Raw genomic sequence first — 27,963 nt, forward strand, 5'->3', positions numbered from 1 at the left:
AAAAATTTCGCTATATTGAATATCATATCAGATACGTACATGAATATACATATTCTTCGTTATATATAGTTCGCGTATATACTCTATTCAAAGACTCGTCGGTGTGTGGGTGTTATACATATATATTTGTATATAAAAATTGGTCCATGTTAACCACATCGCACGAAACTCATAGAGGAACTCAAGACGGAACTGAGGTGAAAATCCGAAATAAATGGGAATTGTGTGGGGAAATAAAACGCAAACAAAATCATAACACTGTAATTTTAGTTTTGAAATACTTTTTGTTTTTTCATTTATTATTATCATTATTTAAATGTATTAATTAGCTTTGTGTGTGTTTTTTTGGGGGAGGGGTTGTGTTTTTTTGTTGTTGCCGCATATATAACATACATATCCATATATACAATATATTTTAGATCTAGCATTAAATTTGATTTACACTTTTAATAGTTTGTTTCTCCTTCCGCTAATTATGCAGTTTTGTTTTGTCACTTAATCATACACATTTACTTTCTGTTCGTTAAAGTTAATAATTCTTAATATTTCCTCCGCTGCTCTGTTAAATTTCGTTTATCATTTACCGAGCTAAATCAATTACTTTTTATCTGTAGATAGGCTTTAAAAAATAATTAAAATTATGCAACAATTAAAATGTAAGGGTTTTCATTTTATAAATGTAATAAAATTGTTGGGATTTCACTTGTATGTATTTTGTATCTCTCATTTTTTCCGCTTTTGTTTTTCCTTGCTCATGCTTGTTTTGTTGTTGCTGATTTAACACTCTGTTTTTATATTTTTAATACTTTTCAAATGAACAAGAAACGATTTGCAACAAGTCTGGGATAAGGCGAACAAAAAATGTAATTTTCAAATAAACGAACAAAGGACCTGCTGCTGCATTTTAAATTCGTAAATTTCATTGAAGGAATTTTCATGCTCCGAACTTAATTGTTTTTTCTTTTTTTTATATGGTATAATGACTGTTGTTATTTTTTTTACGCTTTTTGTGTATGTGTGTGTGTATTTTTTTTGCGTTTTTTATGGGTGTTTTTTGTCGGTTAGCTTTAAATTAAATGCCAATTAATTTAATTAATTAATTTTTAAATCACATTTCATTGTTTTTCAACACGGGCAAATTCAGATTTCCGCTTCGATTTCTCATCCAGTGTGTTGTTTGTAATAGTTTATCCGTTTTTGTGGTTTTACTTGTTGCTGCTGTTGGTTTGTGTGAGGAAACGAAACTGTTGGTTGAAGTACGCGACTTGCTTCTAGTGCACATTTCATTAAAATTAATAATACTATATACAATTTATGGTATTTCTGCCATTTCAATTCCCCAACTCTCCTCTCTCTCAGCTCTGGGGCCTTGATTTACCATCTCGCCATCTGTTTTGATTGGGTCTAGTCGAATAACGTGGCCAGCAGGTCGTCGCTGGCGTTGTTGTTGCTGCTGCCACTCGAGGGCGGAGTGTTAAGGTCGGGCTGGGGATCGAGATAGGACAGTATCTCCATGGGGTCCACGTCCTGCAGCAGCTAAGGGGGTTCCAAAAAATATTGAAATTAGTATTATATTTCTAACAAAATGCCTGCGATTCCAACACTTACATTCAGGTCGTGGGCTGTGTCATTAATGGCCGCTGCCGCCGCATCGAAGCTCTGCAGCTCGGCACTCAGATCGCTCTCGCTGAACTTCAACTGCGTCTGACTGCTCATCAGCGAGTTGAGCAGCTGCTCCTGCTGCTGCTGCTGGCTGTCCGCTCCACCGCCGCCCATGCCGCCGCCGCCGCCCATGCGACTGGGCGTGCCCGGCGTCTGCGGCGAGTTGTGGCCCGTGCTGCTGTTGTTGTTGCCGCTTCCGTTGCTGCCGCTTCCGCTTCCGTTGGCATTGGGCGTGCCGCCGCTGATGGGTTCGTTGTGGGAGCTGCTCACGCTGGGCGGTCCGCCGGGCGTCATCGGATGGCTGGCCGCTCCGGGAGTGTGCGGGGTGTGGGGCATCTGAAGTGGGGAAAGCAAAAAATGTATTAAGTTGGGGTTTTTGAAATAATTTTATTATTAGGAAATCTATTATCATCTTAAAAAATATTATATATTTGCTTTAAAATGTTATTCTCTTACCTGATCACTGAGAGACTTTTCCATGGCATTCAGCTGGTCCAGGGAGTTGACTCCGCCATCGCTGCCGGCCAAACCGCCGCTGCCATCACTGTGGTTGCCACTGAAGCCGTCGTAGCTGCTGCGATTGCCACTAAAAATAATGAATAAATGATTAAAAATATATCTCCAAAAAAAAAGAATAAACAGAACACTCACTGCTGGTTGGTGTTGCCGCCGTTGCCCATCATGTTGCCGCTGGCAATGGAGTTCATGTCGTGCATGTTGTAGGGACTCATGGCCTGCGCACTGTCCCAGGTGGGCAGTTGGGTGGATCCCGGCGACATGACCTTGGCGATGTCGTCGCACAGTTCCTGTTTGATGGCCGGCATGGTGGAGTTGCCACTTCCGTTTCCGGGATTGGGGCCACTTCCGCCACTGGGATTGCTAGGAACATTCGAGGGGGGCGGTGCATTCGGCATGCCGCCATTGTGCTGTAGCGCCCGCCAGTTGGCCGACGAATCGATGATCACCTCGTCCACATCCGAGTTGTTCAGCGTGTTGAGTATGGCCCAGATGTACTGATCGATCTCCAGGGTGTCGGTGATGGCCGACTTGCTGCACTCGGGGCAGCGCCACGAGCCCCGCTCGCTGTTGATCATCAGATACGCCTCCAGGTCGAAGCACTGCACGTGCTTGCACTCGTGACCCCGGGCCGGAAGTCGTATCCGCGACTTGGTGATGGGGCACTTCAATGAGATCTTGGCGCACTGCTGGCCACCGCCGCCCGGCTGCTGCTGGGGCGTGGCCTCCGTTCCGGGATTCGCCTCCGGCTGGCTCAGATTGCGCTTGATCTTCTGCACACTGTGCTCCAGGGGCAGCAAGTTGCGCTTGTGCAGCGTCTGCAGCACCTGGCGCACCGAGGGTCGATGGACTAGCTGCAGCACAAACAGGTGCGACTGGAAAAACAGATATTAGGGATATCATTAGTATAATATATTAAAAATACACATTTTTCAAAAATATATATTTTAAATATTTTTTAAATACATTTTCTAAAATTTTTTTAATTTATCTTAAAGATACTTACACAACAGCAGGAACTGGCGGTCAGCTGGAGCGTATTCCTCCCTGGCTGGCAGACGGCCTTCAAGTAGAGCGGACGCAGGGCGGTGCTGTTCTTCTCGGACCGCTCGATGTTCAGGGGCGTGGCATTCGCGGAGACGGTGACGGTGTGCGGCCAGTTGGTGTTCATCTGCCGGTCGTCCTGGTGGAAGCACTTGAGCTGCAGCTCCAAGTCGGTTCTGGAATTTATCGAAGCATATTCAAATTAACTAAAATGCTCTTTAAAAAGAGTCACGACTAGACTTACCTGCACATCAGCGTGTTGTAAACATTCTGCTTGAGATGGAACACGTGGTTGCTGACCGACAGATTGTGCAGCAGGCGGAAAGGAGCCAAGATGATGCCATCGCGCACCGGGAATGTCAGTCTCATTTCTTCGCCTGTAAAAGAGGGTTAAAAATATTAATAAAATTTCTAAAATTGGGATAAGCTGGCACAACTCACTGTTGTCCATGGGTGGCTTGATGTCCGGGTTGGGGCTGACATAGGGCACACTGCAGGCGGGCGTCAGTGGTGGCGTGGGATTGCCAGGAACTGGACTGTGCTGATAGTTTTGCTGGAAACTGCAGAACCAAAAATATATTACTAACTGTTTGAGATGCATTTTATATGAGAACTCACCCTTGATTCTGGTAGGGATTGCCGGTGGTGGCCACGCCTCCCGGGCCCGCCGGGCACATGCCACCTGCCTGCTGCATTCCGGCGCTCTGGCCGTTGCCCGGATAGAACTGACCCTGATGCGAGCCAGCTCCTCCCACTCCGCCGTAGCCCACTCCGGGCATTCCGCCGCCGGATCCTTGGGGCATGAAGCGCTGCTGGCTCATGCACCCAGGTCCCGGTCCCATTCCTCCAGCGGTCATTCCCCCGGGTCCGATGGGTCCCATTACGGGTCCACCGGTTGGACCCAGGCCATTACCCGCGGACATACGGCCGTAACCTCCATTGCCGGCGCCCATGGGTCCACTGCGTCCGTAGCCATTTCCTGCTCCGCCCGCCTGCATGGGCAGGGGAACGCCTCCTCCGGATCCGGGATGCATCTGCCCGTTTCCGTACATCTGCGCCTGCTGCTGCTGCTGCATGGGATTTCCCGGATACATTCCGCCCGCTCCGCCCACTCCAGCCGCCGCCCTCTTCTGGGCCATGTGCATCTGGGGGTGGGGATACGGAGCCATCCTCCGCTGCTGCTGCTGCTGTTGTTGCTGCTGGGTGAGGCTGGGCGGCGCCTGCTGGGGATATCCACCGTTGGCCATGCCCTGCATCTTGGCCATCGGATTCATGCTGCCCATTTGCTGCTGCGCCGCCTGCTGCTGGAGGGGATTCATGCCGCCGCCCATGCCCGAAGAGCCACCAACACCGGGGCCCATTGACATGTTCTGCATCTGGTTCATGGGCGTCATCTGAAGGAAAAAGGGGGGGAAAATATTAATTAGAGGGTTTTTTTTATTAAGCAAAATAAGTTTGAGCACTTAAAGGCATGGGAGTTGGGGGTCTGGGACACATAATGCCACTGGTCTTGAGCGGATTACTGTCGCTCCGGCAGTCAAAAGTTTGTCATTTCCAAAGCAGCGGACTCCTGTTTTGGGTGCGATTCGAATAATTCGTTAATGGGCGAACGTTTTAACGCGAAATCTGTTTACCGCCGCAAATGAATTGTCAACAGCTGGTCATATAAAAGTTGGGCATGGGATGGGTGTGCAGTGAAGTCATGCAGTCTTTTCATTCCCCAAAAAACCCTAAAATATATCCCAACTCACTTGATGGTGCCTCTGGGGTCCGATGTTGCCACCTCCGCCGTAGCCCATGCCCATGCCCTGGGTGCCATTGTAGCCCCCCTGGCCGGAGCCGCCGTTCATGTACTGGGCATTCATGTTGCCCATCATGCCGCTGTTGGGTCCAGGGTGCATGCCGCCACCCATCTGTAAGATGAAGGATAAAGAGGTGGGGTAAGAATTTTAATTTAATATATAAAAAACTTTATGTAATTAAAAAAAGTGTAGTTTTTAATATAAAACATTTTTTTTTATCATTTTTTTATTTTAAATTTATTTTTAAAAGTCAAATTGATATTATTCAAACAATGATCCTCACCTGACTGTAGCCGCCCATGGCGTCCATGCTGGACATGTGTTGCTGCTGCTGTTGGTGGTGCTGTTGCTGGTGGTGTTGCTGCTGCTGCTGGTGCTGCTGGCTGGCAGCCACCATGCCCGTGTATCCCTGACCGCTGGAGCTGCTCAGGCCGCTTAGCGAGGAGGCTGCCGAGCTGGAGGCGCCCCCGAGGGCCGTGAACTCCGAGTTGGGACCGAAGGTATTGTTCAGGCTGCGCAGGCTGTCGCTGCCGACAAGGTCATTGCCCAGCATAAAGTTGCCACCGCCGCCTCCGGATCGCTGGTGTTGCTGCTGTTGCTGCTGCTGCTGGTGCTGCTGTTGCTGGTAGGCCAGAAAGTTGTCGCGCTGATGCTGCTGCTGGTACTGTTGCTGCTGCTGCTGGTTGTAGTACTGCTGCTGCTGCTGCAACTGCTGCTGCTGGTCTAAGCCGACTGTTGCACCTGGCGGTGAGATTTGGCCCCCGGTGGCTGGCGCCCTTGAGGAGCCCGCCTGCTGGTTCATTTCATCATTTTTCCTGCAAAGTTCACAATAGAGACAGAGCCACGAATTAGTTGGGTGCCAAAAGACGAAAATGTAGACAGGCGTCCCAATATAATAAATGGGCCTTGTCCATTCCACCACTTCATAAGACATGTTTATCTAATTGAGCAGAAAAAGTTCAAAATCTATCGAAAACTTGACAATTTTGGGTGAATTCGAATGTTCCCTGGTGGCAAACAAGCAGGGGCACTGAGTGCCATGCCTACTTTGAAAAGTGATTTCTTCAAAAATGTAATATAATATCAAAGTTCTTAAAATATAATATTTATTTTTTTTAATTCCACCCTTATCGCTGACGTTAGTCATTTTATGGGCTGTCTTGGGGTTTCATTTCGTACAGTTCTTAAAAATTGTAACATTTATTTTTGAATTCTTCTGAGGAATCTTAAGTTCGTACCAAGAATCAATTCTCTTATCTCTCCATTTGATTAGTCACATCGAAGAACTGGGAGTTGTTTCTGATTTGACTTGCTCTCTGCTGCTGGAATCATTGTTCGACCTCCATGGATGATGTCAGCCCGGGGCAGCTTATGTTCGTGATTTTACCCCAGTATCCGCAGCACCCAGCACCCAGCCATCCAGCCGTTCCTAACACCCCTGATAGCCAAACCCTTCCACCCCACCGCCCAGCCATATCTCCATCATCGTCATTGTCAACGTCATTCATTGCACAGTTGCTGTGTGGCAATTGCAATTGCATTTTCCATTTTCCATCTTCTCCGTTGCTTATATTTCCCATTGCACTTGTTTCCCCCCGATTTGCTGTGACATTTAAGCCCCAAAATGTCAAATGGGCTCAGGGTTTAGGTTTAGGTTTAGGTATAGGTTTGCGTTTACGTTTACGTTTACGTTTGCTTTGCCCTCGACATCGCTCCCTTCAATTGTTCCACCTATCCATTGAAATTGTTTTCGCATTCGCTTTGATGGCGCGACTTTTAAGGTAAAAATAATTAAGCATATTTGCCAGGCGGAAAATAACAATATGAAGCATATGAACGCAGTGTGAATGCGAAGCAGAAAACAGATAAATTCGAAAGCTACTGCAGAGTCGAAGATGGTAATACTCTCGATATGAAAAATAAATTAAATTAATTAGATAAATTAATCAGAAAAATGTCCAAAAAAATGCCTAATTTAAGAACATTTACAATTTGTTTCTAGTTAATTTTAATTATTGTGCTTTGGCTCTTTTGACCAACGGAGCGTATGAGTAATTTTTGAAAGAAAAGGAAACATCAAAAATAAGAAGATTACTCAAAATATTTTTTTTTAAATTTTAAATCCTATTTTTTATCCCAAAAATGCCTATTTTAAAAAGTAGAATCCCCAGCCTAACAACAAAAAAAGTCGCACATTAAAAATATAAAGTAACACGCTCACAATAATTGCGCATCTACAAAAGCAGCTCAGCGCGCAAACACACAGTCCACACAACAATACAAAAGCAAATAAAGTTGGAAACAAATAAAAAATAAATAAAAAAATAAAAACCCAACACAAAAACGTAACAAAACGTAGCACAAAGGCAACAACAAATGCAGCGGCGAGCGGCGAAATGCAAATAAATGGCACACTAAGCGATTGGCTGATAATCGCATGACGAAAGGCCCGAGCCGGCGAAGTCTACAAAGATCGCCGTAGAACCGAGCGGGGAAGAATTGCTCGGCGGGAGAATCGCGCGGGGAAGAATTGGTGGTGGAACTGAACCTGTGATTGCCGCGAGACTGTGACGATAAATTAGCATCGAGCAGCTAGCAATTTCCAAGTGCAAAAGCAGAGTGGAGAGGTAAACAGAGCAAAGCGGGTCATTAGGTCGAATGGGTAAGCGAGAGACGACGCAGAGCGAAAGAGAACGTAAACACAGTGTGCCCCAAGGCAGAGAAACAGGTGGGCCTACAGTGGTCACTCAACTGAAAAGGCTGCACCAAAATAGATCATATACTGTTCCATTACAATACATATATCGGGATTTTTAAATAGTAATTTTTCAGTTTTAGTTTGGAATTATAAAATCCAAATTGAACAAGCTGCCGAAAAGTGTGCTATATTATGAGAATAAGATTCCAGATTAAAAAAATGGCAAAATTACTCAGAATGTCTTATCAATAGTACCTGGAAACCAGGCAACCTCCACTGAGATTTTGCGATAAGGTACCTAAAATCATCACAAAACTAGGCGAGAAGAAAATACAAAAATAATACAAAACCGAGCCACAAGCCGCACTAAAAACTAAAAGATATTGGGGAATTCTAATGAGCAAACAACTAAGTTGTGCACTTGCGATCATATAAGCGTCTCATTATGTGACTTGCACTGGAAAAAACAGTGTGTTTTGGGGGCTTTCGAGAGGCGGGGAGCGAGCGATCTCTGGTGACGCTGCTTTGCTTTGTTTCGGTTCCCAGTTCGAGTCGAGTTCTCGTTGTTGCTGCCTTTTGTACTTTGATTAGATATAAATTTCTTCATTGATTAGATAAAAATAAAGCAAAGCAGGTAACTCGCAGGCGAGATAGAAGCCCAGGCCATGTGAGAGCGGAACAGGGTAATACGATCAAAGTTTAGGATCACTAAAACCCAGTTCAGAGGCCGGCGAAAACACGTGCTCGAAGATATAGCTTCATATCGAAATCGGTGCACGATCTCTGGCCCCTCCCCTTCCACCTTCTCTCTCTGGTCTGCTTGTGTAATTGTAAATTGTGCGCACTTTGATTTGCTGTGGTAATAAAAATTATTTCTCATTTGGCACACGAAATGATTTCCGTATGTCAACAGACAGGGGCGTCGTTAAAGGTTTTCACCCGGGGGCTTATGTTTTCCAACCTTTTCTTTTTTAAATTTATTTTTTGTGCAATTTATTTGACTATATTTTCACAATTTATAGTCATTGTCCCTGGCGATTTGAGTTATGGCCCAGACGGCAATGCGACACTCAGGATGGGTAGAACATCCTTTTGGAGGACATGTCGGGTAAACTTTATTACGCTGCTGAAGCAGAACAATCCCTCAAATAAAAAATCAAACTTTTTCTTCTCTTTTTATTGTTATTGTTGTTTGCGTGTTTTTTTGTTCGACTTGCCTTTGCGTTTCGGTGTTATTTTTTTTTGTATTTCACAGACGACAGTTGGCGTCATGTAACAAAACAAGTAATATATACAAAATGTATGTGTGCGTTTTAGAGGCCATGAAAAATTGTGAGACACGTGCGTGGAGTCCATGACAGAACGAAAAGTTTGGAATAGGTTTTCTCACCGGAGTGGGAGGTTTCAATCAAAGTGTGTTGCTAGAACCGCTTCTTTTGGAAGCACAAAAGGAAGCGATTAAGGATTTCAATTCGATAGGGATACAAAATAAATATTTTTATTGTAATAGTTAGGGTTATATAAACAATCAATTTTAGGGAAACTTCAAACTATATGTAGATTTTAAAAATATTTCAGAACCGGAAGCACTAATAGAAGCGATTGAGGATCTGAATTATTAAAGTAAAGTCGAACTACAAATGGCCTTAAAAATATTTCAAAAAGTCCCTGTTTCCTTTTCAAAACCAATAACACATCAAAAATGTTTGATTTGCTCTCTTTGCCGCTGCTGCCCCCCTTGGACTCATCAGTCACTCAAACTCCTCTATGCCCGCCTTATTGTTTCGCTGCAGTTGCCCACCTCGCACCGCTGAAATGCGTTTGACAGTTGTTTTTCAAGGGTGTTTGAAAGCGAACCACCGCACCACCGAAACCACCCGCTGTTGGCTGCACTTTTCGCACACGAAATACGTAGGAAAAAAACAAAGAATTGGATTTTTTCCAACATTTTCTCCACTCTTTCCAGTCCAATTTTGAGCTGGCAGTTGTCGTCTGTCTGTTTTTTGCCCCTGACTCTGTTCTGGATTCATTTTTTCCATATTGCCCTGTCAGGGGAGGTGGTGTATGGGTTTTTCGTAACGTTGTCGTTTTTTTTTCGCTTTATTTCGAGTGGCAAAGGATGGTAATAATTTTTTGTTCGCCGCTTAGTTTTGGGACTTTGTATGCCATTCGCATTTGGGCGGCGCCTGTTGGTATGCAACACTTTTTGTCGCCTCAAGCTCACTGGGAAAACTCTCCTCACCGCCCCAATTTTCGATTGAATTTCCCGTGGAGTTTTCCTTGCTCGCTTCGATCGCTTTCATAATTCATCTGCCTCGCATAAATTGCAATCAGAGTGAAAATAAAAATAAATCAGCATAATAGACTCGACCCCAGAAAACAAAGCAGAGCAAAAAGAAAGCAACCACCAGGAGGAAAAGGCATCAGCAACCCTCCGCTCGAGTGCTTTTTTTTTGGTCTGGGGGATGGAGGGGTGAACATAATAAAAATCGAACTGTAAACAGAAAAAAAAAAGAAAAATAAAAAAGGCGAAGAAAGAGCTGGGGCAAAAAAGCGAAGAGAAATCGCGCAATTTTTGATTAAAAATCCAATGCAAATAATACAGATGGTCAGCAGGCGGATTGTGGTGGTGCTTCTGAGGGCTGAGCTATGGGGGTTGGCAGATTTTTGAATATGTGCAAAAACATATTCGGCACTCAGCCCCCTTGTGCGCCGACAAAATGTTTGCCTGCAACTTTGTGCTCGGTTTGCATTTTGCGGATTTGCAAATTCATTTTTATAAATGTTTTGCCGCTTGCGGTGGACAAAGGGAAAATGGCCGGTTGTCTGTCCCACATGTGGTATGAGTAATATTTGAAATATTCTACCCTTTCCTCCTGCTGCTGTGTGTGCATGTTTTCAGCACCTGTAACTGGCTTTTATTTATTGGCCAGCCAGCTAGGATGGTTAGCTGCTGCTTTTTCGAAATTGCGTATACGCAGTGGGCGCTTGGCCCTAAAACATTCGTTTTTGCTCTTTAGGCCTGTGTCTGCTGCGGCTGTTTGTAATACAAGTTTGTATTTGCTAATTTGCATACTACATTGTAGGATTTTCTAGGATTATAGTTCAGGGTACAGTGGTCACGGCGGCAGCAATGATTTATGAAACACTTAAATTACAAAGTTGTAAACTTGTTTGGTGAATAAACGGCAGATATGCATGTATATTTTCGAAATAATTGTACAATTAATTCTAATTTCATTATCTACATGAATTCTTATCGTTTTATTAATGCTTAATAACACACTTTATGACCTGGTAGACACAAGAGATTGGCTGAAAGGTCAAAAGACCATGGAAAGATAGTACCACTTTTACCATGGCTATGGAATAATTGTGGCCACTGTGATTGGCACTTGGAGCACATATTTACAGGTGTTTATGCATTATTCAATTCGGAAATTGCATTTCACTGTTGGTTGTTCTGCGTTGTTACCCATTGTATTTGCTGTCGTCTGCTAGTTTGTCCTTGTGGTGTTGTAACCAAAACCGTTTTGATGGCTGATGGTGTCGCCATTGAAGTCTGCTCGTGTCGGTGATAAAAAAACTAAAAAAAAAACCTAAACAAAAAGCACAGTGGTTGTTGTAACACACGCGCTAATCAGGTCGCTAATGGACGAACCACCAGAAAACCCCTTGCACCACCGACCACCCACAACCCCCTGTGACTATCAATCAGCGATGTGGTTTTTGCACACCTTACCCAGCCACTTTTTCGGTTCGAGTTCGGGTACGGGTCCGGGGATATGATGTTTTGGCTTCGATTTGCTGGCGGGTCTGGTTTTGCTTTGCTTATCTTATCTATCGCGTTTTGCTCAAACTAAATTTATGCCAGTCAACGGGGGCAAAACGGAAAAAAGGAAAATTTGGAGAGGTGTTTCTGGCGAGGATGACGGGGATTTAGTACTCAATGCGATCTATTCCATTGTCATCGGCGTCATTGCGTTTTTGGCATTTATCTAATCGCCAATTAAGTAAGAAAAAAACCCAACCAAAAATCATAAACAATCGGACAGACATAAACATTAAAAATAAATCGAAGGCTGCGACTGTCAACGAGCGAAGCTGCAAAAAAAAATCACAAAAAATAAATGAACGAAAAAAAGAAGCTGCAATAATTTTGTTCAAGTATTTTTGCACACTCACACACCGAGGAACATGCATAAATCACATTAAAAATAAAACAAAACAAAGCGAAAATTGCAACAGCCAGCAAAACTTGAAGCGACTCAAAACCCAACGCATAAATCGCCGGCAGAGACGTCGACTGCGACGCAAGCGTCGTACTTGAAAACCTGTTTCGAACAAAAATGTCTACTGAAGTACAGCTAAATAACAGCCGCAAAAACAACTACCAAAATAAACGCAACCAAAATGTACACAAGAAGTTGTTAGCTAAAAATACTTGCCATCGGTAAAGGTTAGATATGGAAAATATGGGACAGGAAGCGTGGCGACTGATAAGCGAACTCGCACATAGCTGATATGCTTGAGAAGCGCGTAGAAGGGCACTGGGCTCACGAGACTCGACCAGCAGGTGGCGCCACCTGATCTAAGTCACAGAGATATTCCTTTTAATTGGGTGCACTTCGTTATAACGTGATCGCATTGCTTATGATTAGATTCCCAATTATATAGTTTTCATTTGGTTATCAAAATGATTAAACGCACTTGCTGCTTTTGTAAGAGCTTAAGTAACTGCGGCAGATTGTTCCAGCAAATCAAAGATAGTATACACGGCAATCCGTTGCTTCGGTGAACATATGGCTTAAATATTTATATGTAATACCCATTTGCACTCGCCAACTTCCTGGGTCTAATCAATTCTTGCCCACCGCACACCTTGATTGTGCTCCATTCACAAAAAACCAGCGACCATTTTGCGGAGAATGCTAAATGCCGGCAGACTGACGTACTTACTATATGGAAGGTACTACCTGGCCGTAAATAGCGATAAGCAATTATCGATAACTGAAATATTTCTGCATACCTAAGCACGATTTAATGTCGGTCAAAACAAGAGCAATGCGAGGCAGATGGCTGCGTACAGGTAGAGCCATTCAGAGAGTGAAAATTTCCATTGTTCCAGTTGTTCTTTTGCGCCCAAAAAAAAAAAAAAAAGAAAATAAAGAGAACGTTGGTAGTTTGGGTTCTGGTTCTGTTTTTCTATATAGATATAGTACGATCTGCGGGTATAATTAGCTTGTCAGTCCCCCCACCAGAGTCCGATAAGAGTTGGTTACCTTTGATTTGGGCCTAAGTACGTTCTGTGCCCATCGATTGTGATGGTATTGTTATTTTTTTCGGTGGTAGGCTGCGGTGTTGGCAGTTATCTGTGAGGTTGTTGTGGCTGCTAAGCATATATTTTACTATATCTATGCGAATGTGTGGGTTTCGGTACGGTCTAGTTTGATATCAGGTTCGTTCAGGGGCTTTTAATTGGGTCGTTAAATGTTTTCGTTCGGTATTCGTTGCGTTTTGGGAACTTTTATCATGTGACTAAACGAACTCTGAATGGAGTGGAGTGTGCGGCGCTGACTCTTCAAGGTGCCTCGAAGAGCCCGCGGCGAGTCAAGAGTCAACTGCTTAACCCATTAATGTCCAATCAAATTCAAATGGTGTGATTAGATATGCACCACTCGCTGCTCACTCGCTGGCCCTTACTCTTTGCTCCCCATGTGTGTGACCTTCAATCTGGGCCGATGAGGGGTTAAACTCGCCTGGATTTTAGGGGTGGCTTCCTTGGCTTACACATGTAACTATTGTTGCGCCCTCGAGTGTGCATTTCGTTACGGGGGTTGCTCAGTCTCTAGCCCTCTGTCTGATGGGTTTATTAATATCGGACGCTCCTCCACTCGCTAAATGTTCCGTGTATGTTTCTGTTTGTTTCTTTCGGGGTTTAATCACCGGGAATCCAGAACGCTAGACCTCTCACTCTGCTCTGCCAGCGAGGGTTGTTGTTGCCTTTTGCGATTTGCAAATGGTTTTCCGCGTTTAGGTTTTGTTTTTCTGTCATTTACTCGTTTGTATCACATTTTTATTTCCCGTGTGAAAATCGCAAACAGTCGAGGGAAACAGGAAGTGGCCAGGAGTGGCAGATGGGGAGGGGGCCAGAGGGAATCCCCCTGGTAGGTAGCTACTTTTCTCAAGTCCTTTCGGTGGTTGCTTGATGGGTTGTGATTTGGTTGCCTCGGTGGTTGATTGATGATTGTCTCGCGCTTACGCAGTTTCTGTTCTGGGACTTTGAGGTGTGGGGCGGTGGTGGGTTGATGACATTAGAGGGTGTTTACGATAAGCCCGGGGCGTTAATTAACCGTTGAACTGATCTGCTAAACCGGAATTCGAAACAGTTTCAGTGCTGCGGAAATTCTCTAAAACTGTTTTTTAAGTGGTTACTTCAGCTGATGTCTAATAAATCACTCGAAATTTTAGGATCCTTACGTTTAAAAATTTGTAGTTATGGAATTTATATTTTGAACATAAAATCTTGAATCAGGAAACAAATCTGTGCCGCATTTTCCTTCAGCGGAAGTAGGACAAAAGCATTTGTTTTCTGAATGGCTTGCCATCTTATCTTCCGAGAAGGTTGATTCCCATCTCATTCGCATATTCTAGATGATTTTCCACCAATCGAGAAGAATGGCCTCTGGAGGTTTCCCGGCAAAATCGTTCCCTGTTCTTGGGAAACTCCGCGGCAACCCGGAGCGAGTGCAACTACCTGTCTTTTTGGGTTAAGAGCTGCGACTATTGCAAATGGGTTAAGGTTTACCTGTGGTCGGCATTTTTCTTTTTCTTGGGCTAAGCCCCGTACCTTTTTCTTTGCTTTCATCTTCTTCTGCAGCGATGATGAATTACAAGCGAACCGAAAAAATGTCTGCCGAGAGTTTTCCATTGTCTGGGGAGGGAAAAACAAGAGGGGGAGTTTGGCTGGGGAAAAATGCGTGGCATGTGAGAAAAACGGCAAACGAGAGAAGGCAGGGAAAATGGTAGGGAAAACTGGAGTGGGGAGAGGTCGTCTTGCTTGGAGTGACCTTTTTTTTTTGGGTTCCCCCTTTATCTTGCCACAAAAGAAACAGAAACTGAGACAGAAGAGGCAACAAACACGAATACACACGAGAAATGGGCGAAAACATTGTCGAACTGAGAAGTAAGTGACAGACTTGAGCGGTTGTTTTTGGTTGTTCGGTTGTTCGGTTGCTCGGGCAAGCGAAGCGGATCGTTGGGAAAATTTCTTTCTCGGTATCGATATGCCCACTTCCACATCCACTTCTTGTCTATTCTCGAGACCGATTCAATGGAAAACTCCGGCCACCAATATACCTACTCTACGCGGTACGTACAAAACAAAGCAACAGCAGTAGGTCGAAATGTTTTTGGACTGAAACGGAATGCTTTCTTGGCTTCTCTTCAGATACTTTCCGACTGTATCTGTGTGCCGCAGTCTATGCCTGTCTGTGTGCGTGTCAATTGTGGGTCAGCTGTGCGTGAGAGCGAGAGACCATTAATCGGGGGGCGGCGATGGGAGGCGGTTCGACTAACAGCTGATGTGGGAATTCGGTCAAAATTAATCTAGTGGCTGGCTCTTTAAAGTGTCTGGATTGGGGTTTCCAGCCACGAGGGTGTTTTTGTGTTTTATAGACTTTAATTTGGGCGAACAACATGAATTTACGGAAAATGCTGGCGTCTGGTACGCTTTAAATATAAGTAAGTAAATATTAGTTTTTCGCCATATTTATGTAATGTATTTCTAACTGAATTAATTAATTAATAAATGCAATTATTTTCAAATATATATTTAAAATTAAAAAATATTTTTTCGAAACTATTAGTATTGAGGATATGGACCACAAATTTCTTAAAAGACTAGGTGTTGCTATTTCTGCCAGACAATGAAAAAAAAACCTATTTGAATTATTCATTATTTTCTAAGACAACTTTTCAGAGTAAATCTGAGCATTACAAATTTGCATATTGATAAAATTCTATCAGGAAAACGCACTTCAAAATTGTATGAAATTTGGACCGCAATTTTACGATGTTATATTTTTGTGAAACAATTCTGGTTTATCTTTTGAGTTTTTCTCAACGATTTTATACCCGAACTTCTCACAGTTGCCTTAAAATCATACTTGTAACTTGTTGATAAAATTTCTTTATCATTTGTTAATACCAGGAAATTGTTATAAAATATTTATAACAAAATTGTCTAGGTACTTTAAACTTTTTCTTGCTCAATTCTTACCAGCTAATTTAACTACACGACTAGAAATATGATTTATTTATATGTATATGGATCAAACAACAAACAAAGCATAAGGAAAAGACACAACAAAATTTACATAAAATATCTAAAAACAAAAGCACATTCCATTTAATTATTTCGACTGTTTGTAATGTTGGTACAAGCACAACAATTAAAAGTTTCTAGTGGAGAAGAAATAAAATTGTTGATGGCCGTAAAGAATTTTTGTACTTTGTGTTTATAAATTGTTTTATTTTTAGCCAGGTGGATGATTATTTTTAGCCAGCCAAATTTTATTGACTGCCAAGTTGAGAGGCACACAGACGAAAAGTTGAAGTTTAAAAATTCTTTTGGCTCATTGCTGTGATTTTTTTCGTTTATTTTTTTTTTTTTTGGTTTCTGTTTGGTTTAAGTGGAATTTATTTTTAGATATTTTACCTAAGTTTTCTTTTTCTTTTGGGTTTTATGGCAACAGCGCGTGGTGTGTTAATTGTTGTTGTTGATGGTTGTTGCTAAAGTTGTTGTTGTTGGGCTGTGGGTGGGACAGGTGCACCACCGCGTGAAGAAGAAGAAGAAGCGACAGCAGCAGCTGTGGAAGCCTATCTCTGTTCCTCCGGCTTGTTGCTGTCTCTTTCGCCGCTGTTATCAGCTTATCAGTTCACTGGAAGGGTTTTCCTTGCTGTTTGTTTGTTTGCTTTGCTTTGCTTTGCCTTGGACACTTTTCACTGTTTGTTGTGCAGTTTTTCATTTAGATTCTTAGAGGTTCTTCAAAACTTACTTTTTGGAATTGCGCTTCGTTGTTTGTTTGGAATACATGGGAATTTTGTCAACAATCAATTGCATGGCATCAACAAATACATGGGACAACAACACTTGTCTCTCTGTGCTGTTGCTGCTGCTGTTGTTGTGTGATTATATTTTGTTGATTGGTGTTTTTTGTGGTTTTTCTCAAAAGGTTCACTGCAGCATTTTCGAACACTCACTCTTTCTTACTTTTCACTTTTTGTTCACTTTTTGCTCATTTGTTTTTTGTTTCGTATTTCTTTCTTTTTTTTGTTTGTTTGTCACGCTTTCACATTTGTTTTGGGATGTTGCACAAGTTTGTTGTTTTGTTTTTTGGTTGCCTAGCAAATCGTTGGAGTTTACAAATTATTTAAGAAATTTTCAGAAGTCGTTGTGCTAGTTTTAGGTGATAATACTGTTGTTTGTAGTAATCCAAGTGGTTGGTGTTTGTTGCTGCTGGCGAACAGGAACTTTGTGGCACTTAATCCAAGAAATGTGCTGCGGTTTGTTTGGGTTTTTTTGTTGCTTGCTTGCTTTGCCACTAAAAAATTGGTTTCGTCTTCGACAAATTTTTACGCGATTTTTCGAAAATATATGTGCTGACAAAACGGTTTCACTGAGCCCTGGCTTTGAGATTTTGGCCTGGCTTTTTGGCGAGCTGCGCTTTTCGATTCGATTCAACCGAACGACGACAACGTTCGACGGCAGCCAGAAAGGAACTGAATGAAGTTGGCAGTTGGCAGCTGAGCTGACGTCCGGCGACCGACTGAGCAGAGCGGTATGCAGCTGCCGTCGGCGGCGGCGACTTCGGCCGCTCACCCACACAGATGCAGATACATTGCGCTCAGATACAAGCCGAGCGGATACGAGCGCCGAGCGCCGAGCGCCGAGCGCCGAGCACCGAATCCGAAGCGGTACAGTACGCTCTCTCGGGTTGATTTATTTCAGGTTGGCATTTCGGATTTCGTATTTCGTATTCATTTCGGTCTGTTAAGGGGCGACGACGCGCGAGCACTTAAGTAAAATAATAATTATGTATACGTATGTCAATTTGTTTGACTTCTTCGCCTCGCGGGCCCCTTACTACGCTTGGAACATTCGAAATGGTAGTATTTCTACTGCGCTTTCCGCCATCTACTACGATTCCGATGATCTCTCTGCTTTGGCAGCATGCTCTCTCGGCGGAAAAGCATACTTTTCTGCTACCTTTTTTGGGGCAGCTGACATTTATTGGGTTTGTTTTGAAAGCGTTTAATGGCTGCATGCGTGTGCGTGTGCGTGCGTATCTGTGTGAGTGTTTGCGTTAAGTAGATTTTTCAGCACATTTGTCTTAATTGTTGTGATTTGTGGTTGATTTTTGAATGATTTACGGCGTGTGCAGCGCCAGCGGGATTAATTGTTTTTTAAATGTCACCAGGGCAAGAGACATTTTTTATTTTTAGTTCTTAGGTAGCAAAATATAAATGAATATTTATTTAATTATATTCAATACAACAAAATCGATCAGGTATAAAGCCTATTTAATGAACAAATTAAGCTAGAAAAACAATAAAAGATTGCCCAATTAATAGCCAACCCTTTGCCACAAAGGGCGCAAAATTGAAATACTTTAATTACCCGAATAAAAAACATTTAACAATTTAATCCGAGCATATCAATTGCCCCACACACGCAAGCCAGCACACTCTCTCACGCTCTCTTGGCCAAAATCCACTCCCAATTTATCACTCAATTAGCACGGAAAAATGTAGTAGTGTATTTACTACGCTTCTGGGCTCGGGCTCGGGTGCGCTCTCGCTCTCGCCCGCATGCCGTCTCTTTCGTTTCGCATATACCCGTCTCTTTCGCCGTCGACGTCGCTGCCTCGCACAGCGTGAGAAACTCTCGTCGGCTTTCTGGTATCGGGTGTTCATCTCAATGAAATTGTAGCATATTTGTATCCATATCGAGATTAAATTTTCAAAACACAAACGAGCACAGCACGAGAGAGCCAGAAAGAGAGGGCACTGGGCGGTGCGAAAGAGACGGGGCGAGCCGAGTGAAAGAGAGCGAGCGAACGGAGTTCGTTTGTATGCGTGGCTTGTAAGCTTTTGTATAATGTTTGAGGTGGGCATACATTTTTGGGCAGGGGAGTGTGGAGGTGGTTCCAGTGGGTGGCTGGGTGGCTGGGTGGTTGGGTGGTTGGGCTGTTGGGTGTTTTGTGGGTGGTTCGTTGGGGTCGCGATTTATTGATGACGTCGACGTCGACGCAGACGACGACTGCGCTGCGGCGACCGTGTTAATGTGTTTGTTGCTCTCCGGCATAAAATTATGTTTTATTTTATTTAACATGTTCTGCCTCGATTTTTGGCAGTCCTTGTCATAATTCCCATGAAGCGGCCGTGGAGTGAGCGAGAAGGCCCGAGAGGTCCTGGGCGAAAGGAAGTCCTTTTTTCTGGCTCGAGTGCTAAGCAACAACAATCGCCGACAGTTGTGCGCTCACGATGATGACGGCAGTAATGATGATGTTGGTATGTTGGCAGAGGCTGCTTCATTGGGTTATGCTTATGGGTTTGTATTTGGGTTTGGGTTTGAGTTCAGGCCTCGCACTCACACACGAGTGGCTGAAATCCCTGTGTGATTGTACAGTGGCCACTCGTAATTAGCAAAGTGCATTCGAGGCACGTTTTCGTAAATGGTAAACATTTTTATTTAAGTTTTGTCAATTATTGTTAAAGCTTTTACTTATTGTTGTTTGGTTACAAAAGCTTAAATTGCATTATGTTGACTTGAATAATGTTTTCGAGTCCAATCTTATTTTTTGTGTGTGGTATATAATAATATATGTAATTTCTTCGATTTAAAAAAAAGTGTTCAAAAGAAATGGAATGATTTAGGATTTGTGGGGCTATTATTAACTGTATAGAAAACTACAACAAAATGTATATATATCTCAAAGATATATCCAACATTACAAACCATGAAAACTGCACTTTCTGATGCATATTTTGCACTATCCGTTATCGAGGGATCACTGTGCCCATGAGTGTGCCTTTGCACCGTGTGTAAAAGGAAGTGTACAGCGTTGTAGGCCGTCGTCGTCATCATCGCTTGCCGTTGCTGTTGCTGCTGTGCTGTGCTGATGTTGCTGATGTGCTGATGTTGCTGCCGTTGTTCGCAGTGTGGTTGTTGCTGCTGCCGAGGGCGAGGGAGGGACAATGGGTCTGTTTGTCGCTCGGTACCCGGTTGCCGGTCCTCTGCCTCTGCCTTTGCCCCCGGCCCTGCTTTCCTCGAGCTGCCCTCCTTTCCCTGCATATTCCTCATCCTGCGAGTATCTGTATCTGTATCCGCATCTGTATCTGTGTAAATGCGTTGGTTGTTGGCTTGTTTCGTTGTTCCTCCCCCTCGTCATACCTCACCCCCTCCCCGACTCGGGTGTGTGCGTGTGTTGTGTGTTGGTTCCTGTGCCTGTTCCTATTCCTGTTACTTTGGCTGTGACGGCGACGGAGAACAGAGCACTGCCCCTACAGGGTGTCCCAGGATGTGCGGGGGTGCGCTCGACTATTAGCTGATGATAAGGGTTAAAGGTTCACCTTAAAGTGTGTCTATATAGATTAGGCATTGCGAAGTTTCAAAAACTAATATTTGCTAAACATGTAATTTTCGGCTACCTTAAATAAATAATAAACTAATTTATAAATTACAAACTATAAGAAACTTTTTTTATTTACTATAAAATGCAAGTATTATTTATATCAGAAGAATTGATCTTAAACAATGGTGTGTAACGATTTTAAAAGATTTATTATTTATTTATCCGCCTAATTTTAAACAACTTCTTTATTAATAAAATTAAAAATTCCATGCAAAATATAAGTTAAAAACCCGAACCTACATTAAAATAAATAAAATGATTTAATAATGATTGAAGTTAATTGATTAAATGCTTTAAAATCACATAAATCTTTAATTGGCACCCATAACTTGTCCGTATAACTGGCTTACGAATCACCCTGTTCTGGCTGCCAAAAGCGGCTGTAAAAACAATTTAATGCATAAAACGACAAAAATCTGGTTTTCACAAAAACCAAAAACCCAAACCAGCAGCAATAACAAAGCGAGCGACGAAAGCGCTGCCACCAGTTGTTGGGAAGCAAGGGGGGCGGGCAGGGGCTGTTGTCCCGAGGGGGAGTTAGGAAGTTGATGTTGCTGCTGGAAGAAGAACTCAGCGGCAGCAACAGCAACAACCAAGCCAGGAACAACAGCAACAACACCAACAGCAGCAGCAACACTCACAGCAGCAACAACATAAGCAACAGCAACAGCAACACCAAAGCCAGCAGCAACAACGACACTAGCAGCAACAGCAACAACAGCAACATCAGCAGCAAATGTTGAGATTACACTAAAAGTAACTGCCAACGGCAGCAGCGTCGTCGGCAGCGGCAGCAGCAGCAGCAGAATGCAACGCATTTGCCGAGTGCAGCACTAAAATCAATTATGTAGCCAGCGCAGCAGCAACATCGCAGTAGCAGCAGCAGCAGCAGCAGCAGCAACAGCAGCAACGTCAGCGACTGCAGCAGCAGCAGCGTGAAAATAGTAGTGAAAAAAAGAGAAATAGCAAAGCAGCAGACGAAAGCAAAAAAAGAAAGGGGGCGGGGTGGGAGGCGTTGGGTGGAAAAAGGAGGAGGAGAAGGCGGAAAGTAGGGAAGGCAAGAGAAAGGGGAGGGGTGGAAAGTGGGCGGGCAGCGGGCGGCGGGCGGAACAAGTGTCTGTTTGGCGCTGCGTCGGTCAGTCGGCAAATATGTTGCGCATTTGTGAGCGAGTGAAAGAGAGGGCCATATGCTGTGCGATAGAGACGGCGCATCATCGTCAACTGCTGTTGTAACTGTTGTTTTGCTGCCACTCTCGCTGTTGTTGTTGCCGCTGCTGGGGGGTGGCTGGGCGGAAAACCGAATGCTAGTAAAATGCGTGCAAAGGCAAAGCCAAAGGCAAAAAAGAAAAATAACAGGCGAGCGACGAAATACACTTATAAAGCGATTATTTTCGTGCTTATAAAGGGTAAATAAAAATATGGGAACTCTTAAAAATAAAAAATTAGTCTAAAAAGTTCTTGTTCTCTAAATTAACCAGCTGATATTTACTGAATAATAACAGAAATAATAAGGATCTAGGACGAATGTTTTAAGGAATAGGATAGATAGGAAATATTTTTAAAATTTAGAACTATAAATTCTAAAAAATTAGTCTAAAAAGTTCTTGTTCTCTAAATTAACCAGCTGATATTAACTGAATAATAACAGAAATAATAAGGATCTAGGACGAATGTTTTAATCTTGAATCTTAAGAAGCATAGAAAACTGACTCAATAGTTATAGTGCAAAGTTAGGATCTGAGACAACTGTTTGTATCTTAAAGATTAAGAAACGTAGAGTACGTAACAATCACCCGCAGAAAGCCAAAGCCAAAAGCAGCAGCAGTAAACGATGAACTTTGCTGGCTGCTTTTGTTGTGGATGGTTTGGGTCTGAGGCAAACACCTTTCCACGTGCAGGTCGGTACCCCTCAGCCCCTCAGCCCCTCTCGCCCGCCCCAGCACCCCCAGAACCCCCTCCCTGCCCCACCCTCACACTTTTGGGGTCTGCAGAAAATAATCAGCGAAAAACGTAGGAGAAAAAGAGCGTGCAAAATTATGCTGAGTGCTTGGCTGGCTGCCACACAAAGTGAAAGAAAGGCAACGACAACGACGACGTCTTCACCGCCCCCTCGGGCCGTTAGACCTCCGTTTTGGTCCCCTTTTGGCCGCCCCTGGACAGCCCTCTACCCTCTAGGCTCTCCTTTTCACAAGAGTAGCATAAATACGAGAAAAAAAGGCAGAGAAAGAGGAAAAATCAAGGAGGAACTTGGGGTGGTGCAGGGGCGTCGGTGAAGGGGGGGCTCTTGCCGGCAGATACTTCGAGATTTCATTCCCCGCCGCCCCACCTCTGGTTTTCATGCATTTTATCAGTCGACGCTGACGATTTTCTTGGCGTTTTTATTTTTATTATTTTTTTCTCTCGCTCTTTGCTCGGTTTCGTTTATGATTTTTTTTCTGCTGCTCTGGTGTTGGGTTTTTGTTTTTATTTGGGTTTCGTTTTGGGATCGGGCAAATGTATCTGTATCTGTATTTGTATCTTTATATGTGGCGCTGCGGCCGCTGCTGTTGTTGTTGTTCTTGTTGCTGTTGCTGTTGCTGTTGTATCGCTTTTGTATCTTTTAGCGCTGTTTTGAGTTAAGCAATTGATGGATATGGTTTATTTATAACGCTTGGCGACCGAAACCGAACCGAACTGAACCGAACCTCATCATCCTCTCCATCGCATCGCCAACCTCATCATCGCCATCGGAATTCCGACGACGTCGAGCAGCTCGCACAATGAGTGCGGACGTGTATCTGAGTATCTGCAAGATACCCATACTCGCACTCACTCACTCACTCGCTCGCTGGCCGCGTTCGATAAACGTAAGCGTAATAATATTTTATTGAAATTTGTTTTCTTGCCTGTACTTGCCTGGCTCTCTCCTGCCCTCGCTACTCTCTCCGTGTGTTTTCTTTTCGTTTCGGGTGCACGGTAGAGAAAATTAGGAGATTATTATCTTAAAGTTTAAGACTAATATAATTTAATAATAGAGCCTGGTTAGATTTTCAATAGCTAGAAACGTTTTCCAACAGGTAACAAATTACGTACAAGCTCTTAAAAACTCAAACTGATATTTAAAAATTAAATTGGAAAGCACACTGCAAAAAATTGTATTTTCTATGACTATTTAAATTTGTAATGTTATTTAATAAATGCATTTTCGTTTTTAAATTAATCCATACATATTTTTAGCACATTTTAATCTATTTCCTAAATAAGAAAATTCAATATAAAATAATTAGTATAAATAATTTATACAGTAGGAAAGTCTAGACATTGTGTTCAGTGATGTGGGACTGTGGGGACTGCTGAGGGGGCTTCATTTCTTTTGTCGCTGCTTGCTTTTTTGCGCTCCGCTATAAGTATCTGTTGGATAAATATGAGGTTAAAGCGCTGCCTGCTGCCGTCTGTCGGCCTGTAGTTTCTTCACTTCACTTCAGTTCAGTTCACTTGCATCTGTATCTGTATCTGTCCCTGTATCCGCATCTGTAGTATTTGTATCTGTACCTGCAGCTGTAGTAATACCATACCATACCATACCCGAACTCAAACGCGAACCCAAACCCGCACCCGTATCCGTATCTGCATCTGCATCGGTGTGTTTCTTTGGGTCTCTGGTCTGGAGTCGAGTGCAGCGCATTTTGATTGTTCGCCTGCTCTTTTGATGAAAACATAAATATCACAACGCCGCTGAGAGAAAAGAGCCCGAAAAAGAAGCCTCAAGACATCCAAGAAGTGGATGAGGATGAGCTGCATGACGACGGTGATGATGATGGTTTCCACCATTGGAATTTCTATTTAGCTCTCTCGATTCCTGTTCTTGCATTCGGAATGAATGAAAATGTTTTTCCCATTTCCCGCTCTCTTTTCTATTTTTTTTTTTTGGGTTTTGTGAGAGTTACAACTTCTGGGGTTCTGGGTGTTCTGTTTCTCGTGTTTTCCGAGTGCGGTAAATTGATACGGCAATGGTGGCTTAACACTGGGCGTATGACTTCTCTATTAATAAGCCCAATGAAAGCCACAGAAAAACCCATTAGGCCTTGGGATATTGCTGCAGGCAGGCTTAATAGTGGTAAATTAGGTTTTATTGAAGATTAAAATGGGGTTTTGAAGTTTTGACAGAGAGATTTAGTATCGAAAAGATTGAAAATTGGATTATTTGAAGAACTGATTTTAAACTTTGTGCAACAAAACGAGGGTTGAAAATTATTAAATTCATTTTTTAACCTAATTAAGGGAAGTAGTAAAGGGGCTTATATTTCGATCTTATAGCCAATAATTGATAAACTAAATCTTTTCAAATCCCATTTGTGTATAATAATGCTTAGGAAACTCTACTGAACTTTTGATTTAACGAACCATAGCAGTAAATTTAGAAAATTTTATAGGCAAATAGACATTTTTAAATATTAAAAGATATTATTATCTTATTAACATTATAGTTCTTTGAGAACAAAACAAAAGGGCTCTTTTGTTTTCAAATGAATTATTTCGCCTCCAAGAAATGATTGGGCATGACTAAAAATAAATCCAATATCAGGGAGAAAACCCATAAATTTTGGGAGAGTGCGAGGGCAGTACTTCCTCCCCCTCATGCCCCCTTTTTATGACCTCTCCTCGAATAACTTAATAATTATTCATGCAGTTACCCGACGCAATTACAACAAAAGTGGATGCCACATGCCCACGCTTCAAAAGAGCAACAACAAGAGCGATAAATAAAAACAACGATCAACAAGCAACAAACAAACAACAACGGCAGCAACAACGACAACAACGAGAAAAGTGCGTTGTACATAAACGAAATCGAAACGAAACGAATAATAAATGAGAGGAAGAAGGAACGACAATACTTTATATAGTTGAATGACTGAACGAACCCGTCAACCACACCAACAACGAAAAAATTAACACACAAAAAATACTTATGCGCAATAACAACAACAACAACGTTGCCTCTTTGCCAACCAAATTACCTTAAAAACACCAAACAAGCTGAAAAAAAATGGAAAACACAAGCCAACAAAAAATCTGAAAATAAAAATACGTTAAACGAAATAAGATGAATACCAAACAAATAAAAAATTTATGCGTTGCACTTGGTTGTCGGCAGGGGGATGGGGATAGAGGGGTGCGACGGAGACAGACCGAGGGATTGTATAAATGGAGGCGAGCGAGAAATTATGCCACAATCAAGTACAACACTACAACAACAGAAAGAAAACAACAACAAACTGAGAGGAAAATTCCCCCAGAAAAGTGCGTGGCAATGGGAAAACCAAAGTTAGAGATGGTACGTGATAGCCTTGTTCTGGATCAATTGATGGAAAATAAATCTCCTGGATGAGTTCTGGAAAAATATTAAAAATATAGTATAGGATAGAAATCCTGGAAAGGGTAATATGAGTTCTCAAGCTATTTATCATATTAAAAATAAAGATATTAATGGAATGAAAATGGTTTTAAAGAAAGTGTAAATAGTAATAAAAATGTAACACCATTTTAATCTTATAGTGCAAGAAAATCATTCAATTATCTGCTAATTTACCAAATTATATGGTGGGTGATTCTTCTGTATCATCTAATAGAGGCAATCCAAACAAACCCTAACTTCCCACCCTCAAGAATCCCCGGCGTCATCGAATAATCCACTCACGCAGTCATCGCCCAAATGGATCAGACAATTTGTGATCATATCGGAGCAGAGACTGTAATACATAGTAGAGCAGATCACCTCCACAAAACGCACACAAACGGAAGGCAGATGACGATGGTGTTCATCTCCCAGTCCCAGCGCGATGATGATCATGATCAGCGGTCAATGATAATTCCATTTTGTTTTGTTTTTGCGTTTGCATGCGACGCTGAATCGGAATCGGAATCTGAATCTGAGTGACTACCCAACGGTTTGCCTACGAGCTGATGTATCTGTATCTGAGCATTTTTCTGGGTATCCGTGTATCTCTGTATCTGTGCATCGGCTGGCTGGGGCAAAACAAGATGCTGCTGGCTGATGGCTGCTGGCTGCAGTGGAAGATGCTCGAATGCAATCCCCCGTCTGCTTACATTCCATAGATACACAAAAATAAAATGCGGCTACGATAAATAATAAAATCGGAGAGACCCGTGCAGCTGGGCTAGGTAAAAATCAGTCCACCCCTTTCCACTGCTTTCCACTTCGCTGAAGTGAGGTCCTCCCCTAGCCCACGAACAGCATTATCTTTCATCATCATAAACGGAGATAGCACTTAGGTTGGGCAATTACCAATAGGCGGCAACACCTCGACGCGACTTCACTTTGGCGTCTAATTGCTTAACAAAAGCTTCAATTAAACACTTCAAAGAGCTTATTACAAACCAATAAACCGCACCACTCACCAAAGGGAGGCTCGGGGCGAAAGAATTCGCAGTTCCTCAGGCGGAACGACTGTGAATGTCAAGGATACGCCACAGATACAGATACAGATAGGGATACAGATATACGGACACGAATACAGGCCCATTCGCGGCACAAAGAGAGCACGCTCCACTCCATTCAAGTCCACTACCCATCGATGTTCTGGATGGCCCCGGAATATCGCTTTACACACATGATATAAGTGTCATGACTGCGTGGCCCGATAATTGTCTGTTTTGTCTGCCGTTTGTTGACTGCCGCTCGGTCCCTCCGTGTCCTTAGTCCTCGGCTCCTGCAGCTCCTGCTTATCCTACCTAACCAGCCTATCCAACTCATGATGTTGACGGCGACGCAGTTGTGCCTACTCGAGGCTTCTGTTGTTCGCCGGTTGACAAAAGGCCTCGAAGCCTCTCTGGATGCCTATGACGAACCGATGGCCCTGTGCGGTTCGGTTTTAGTGGTGACTGATCCTATCTACACTCGGAAAAATACCAGTTATTTGGGCTAGGGAGGGCATAAAAGTCGGGTAATTAGTAACTATAAAAGGATTAACTAACTTATACCATTTATATTATTCAAAAAGAACTCTCAGAGCATTCATAAAATGTATTTTTCTAAAAATATTTAATATGATGAAATAATATTTATTTGATGTTCATGCATTCGTTTACAAAATCTTTAAGTTACTATATTATTTTTAAAAAGTTTCGTTGATTTTATGGATATCTATTTCACGTTTATTAGTTATATCTAAATACGTTTCCCGGATCTAGATCTTTTTCTTTTTAGTGCATCTTTGTGTCTTCGGTGGTGGCTCTACTACTTTCTACCCGTCTTTCACTTCTTTCTTCCCTTCGTCTTCCGCTTTTTTGATCACCCCCGGGTAGCGTTTTATTGGACTCTTAGCGGTTCCTAATGTGCATCCTGTTGCGCTCTCCCCAGCGCCATGAACAGGGTGTCTTATCGGAGGAACATCCTTGTTTGACTACCTGAACAACTTCCGGCTCAGAGGCAGGCCCATACGGTTTCATGTAGTACACTTCTGACTCATTTGCATGACGATGAGAGGGCGAGGGGTAGATCATGTCAGCGAAACGGAATCTCTTTCAAGTCAAAGCTCAA

General features: G+C 42.9%; 1 protein-coding gene and 2 long non-coding RNA genes across 5 annotated transcripts; 1 reads left to right on the top strand and 2 right to left on the bottom strand.

Moving 5' to 3' along the window:
- Window positions 1–264: 264 nt before the first annotated feature.
- LOC108034917 (zinc finger MIZ domain-containing protein 2) lies at window positions 265–17,544 on the bottom strand. Of its 3 annotated transcripts, none has more exons than XM_017110169.3 (11): window positions 16,782–17,544; window positions 5,308–5,839; window positions 4,974–5,135; window positions 3,841–4,616; window positions 3,664–3,782; window positions 3,467–3,599; window positions 3,185–3,398; window positions 2,314–3,053; window positions 2,119–2,248; window positions 1,609–1,998; window positions 265–1,536 (listed from the first exon to the last, which is right to left on the bottom strand). In XM_017110169.3, exons 1-11 carry the CDS (start codon window positions 16,844–16,846, stop codon window positions 1,405–1,407), a joined length of 3,393 nt encoding a protein of 1,130 aa, XP_016965658.1. In that variant the 5' UTR covers window positions 16,847–17,544; the 3' UTR covers window positions 265–1,404. The 3 variants fall into 3 exon arrangements, with proteins under 3 accessions (XP_016965658.1, XP_016965659.1, XP_050742727.1); XM_017110170.3 differs by having other exon boundaries at window positions 16,442–17,544; XM_050886770.1 differs by lacking the exon at window positions 16,782–17,544 and having other exon boundaries at window positions 5,308–6,062.
- A 5,501-nt stretch (window positions 17,545–23,045) lies between these two features.
- On the top strand, window positions 23,046–25,542 carry LOC127010923 (uncharacterized). The gene is made up of 2 exons (XR_007763834.1): window positions 23,046–23,266; window positions 25,090–25,542. It is a non-coding gene; the product is annotated as an uncharacterized LOC127010923 (long non-coding RNA).
- LOC127010922 (uncharacterized) lies at window positions 23,675–24,679 on the bottom strand. Its single transcript, XR_007763833.1, has 2 exons — window positions 23,985–24,679; window positions 23,675–23,930 (listed from the first exon to the last, which is right to left on the bottom strand). It is a non-coding gene; the product is annotated as an uncharacterized LOC127010922 (long non-coding RNA).
- Window positions 25,543–27,963: the final 2,421 nt, after the last annotated feature.

The sequence above is a fragment of the Drosophila biarmipes genome, chromosome 3L (assembly GCF_025231255.1).
Source record: "Drosophila biarmipes strain raj3 chromosome 3L, RU_DBia_V1.1, whole genome shotgun sequence".
In the NCBI taxonomy this organism is placed as follows: Eukaryota; Metazoa; Arthropoda; class Insecta; order Diptera; family Drosophilidae; genus Drosophila; species Drosophila biarmipes.

Bases quoted from the DNA above. Each gene is read 5' to 3' on its own strand.
- LOC108034917 (XM_050886770.1), bottom strand. From the start codon at position 5,958: ATGTCTTATGAAGTGGTGGAATGGACAAGGCCCATTTATTATATTGGG. The intron at 4,617-4,973 runs GTGAGTTGGGAT...TTTTTCCTTCAG, and splicing joins GACCCCAGAGGCACCATCAA to ATGACGCCCATGAACCAGAT. The intron at 3,600-3,663 runs GTGAGTTGTGCC...CCTCTTTTACAG, and splicing joins CAAGCCACCCATGGACAACA to GCGAAGAAATGAGACTGACA.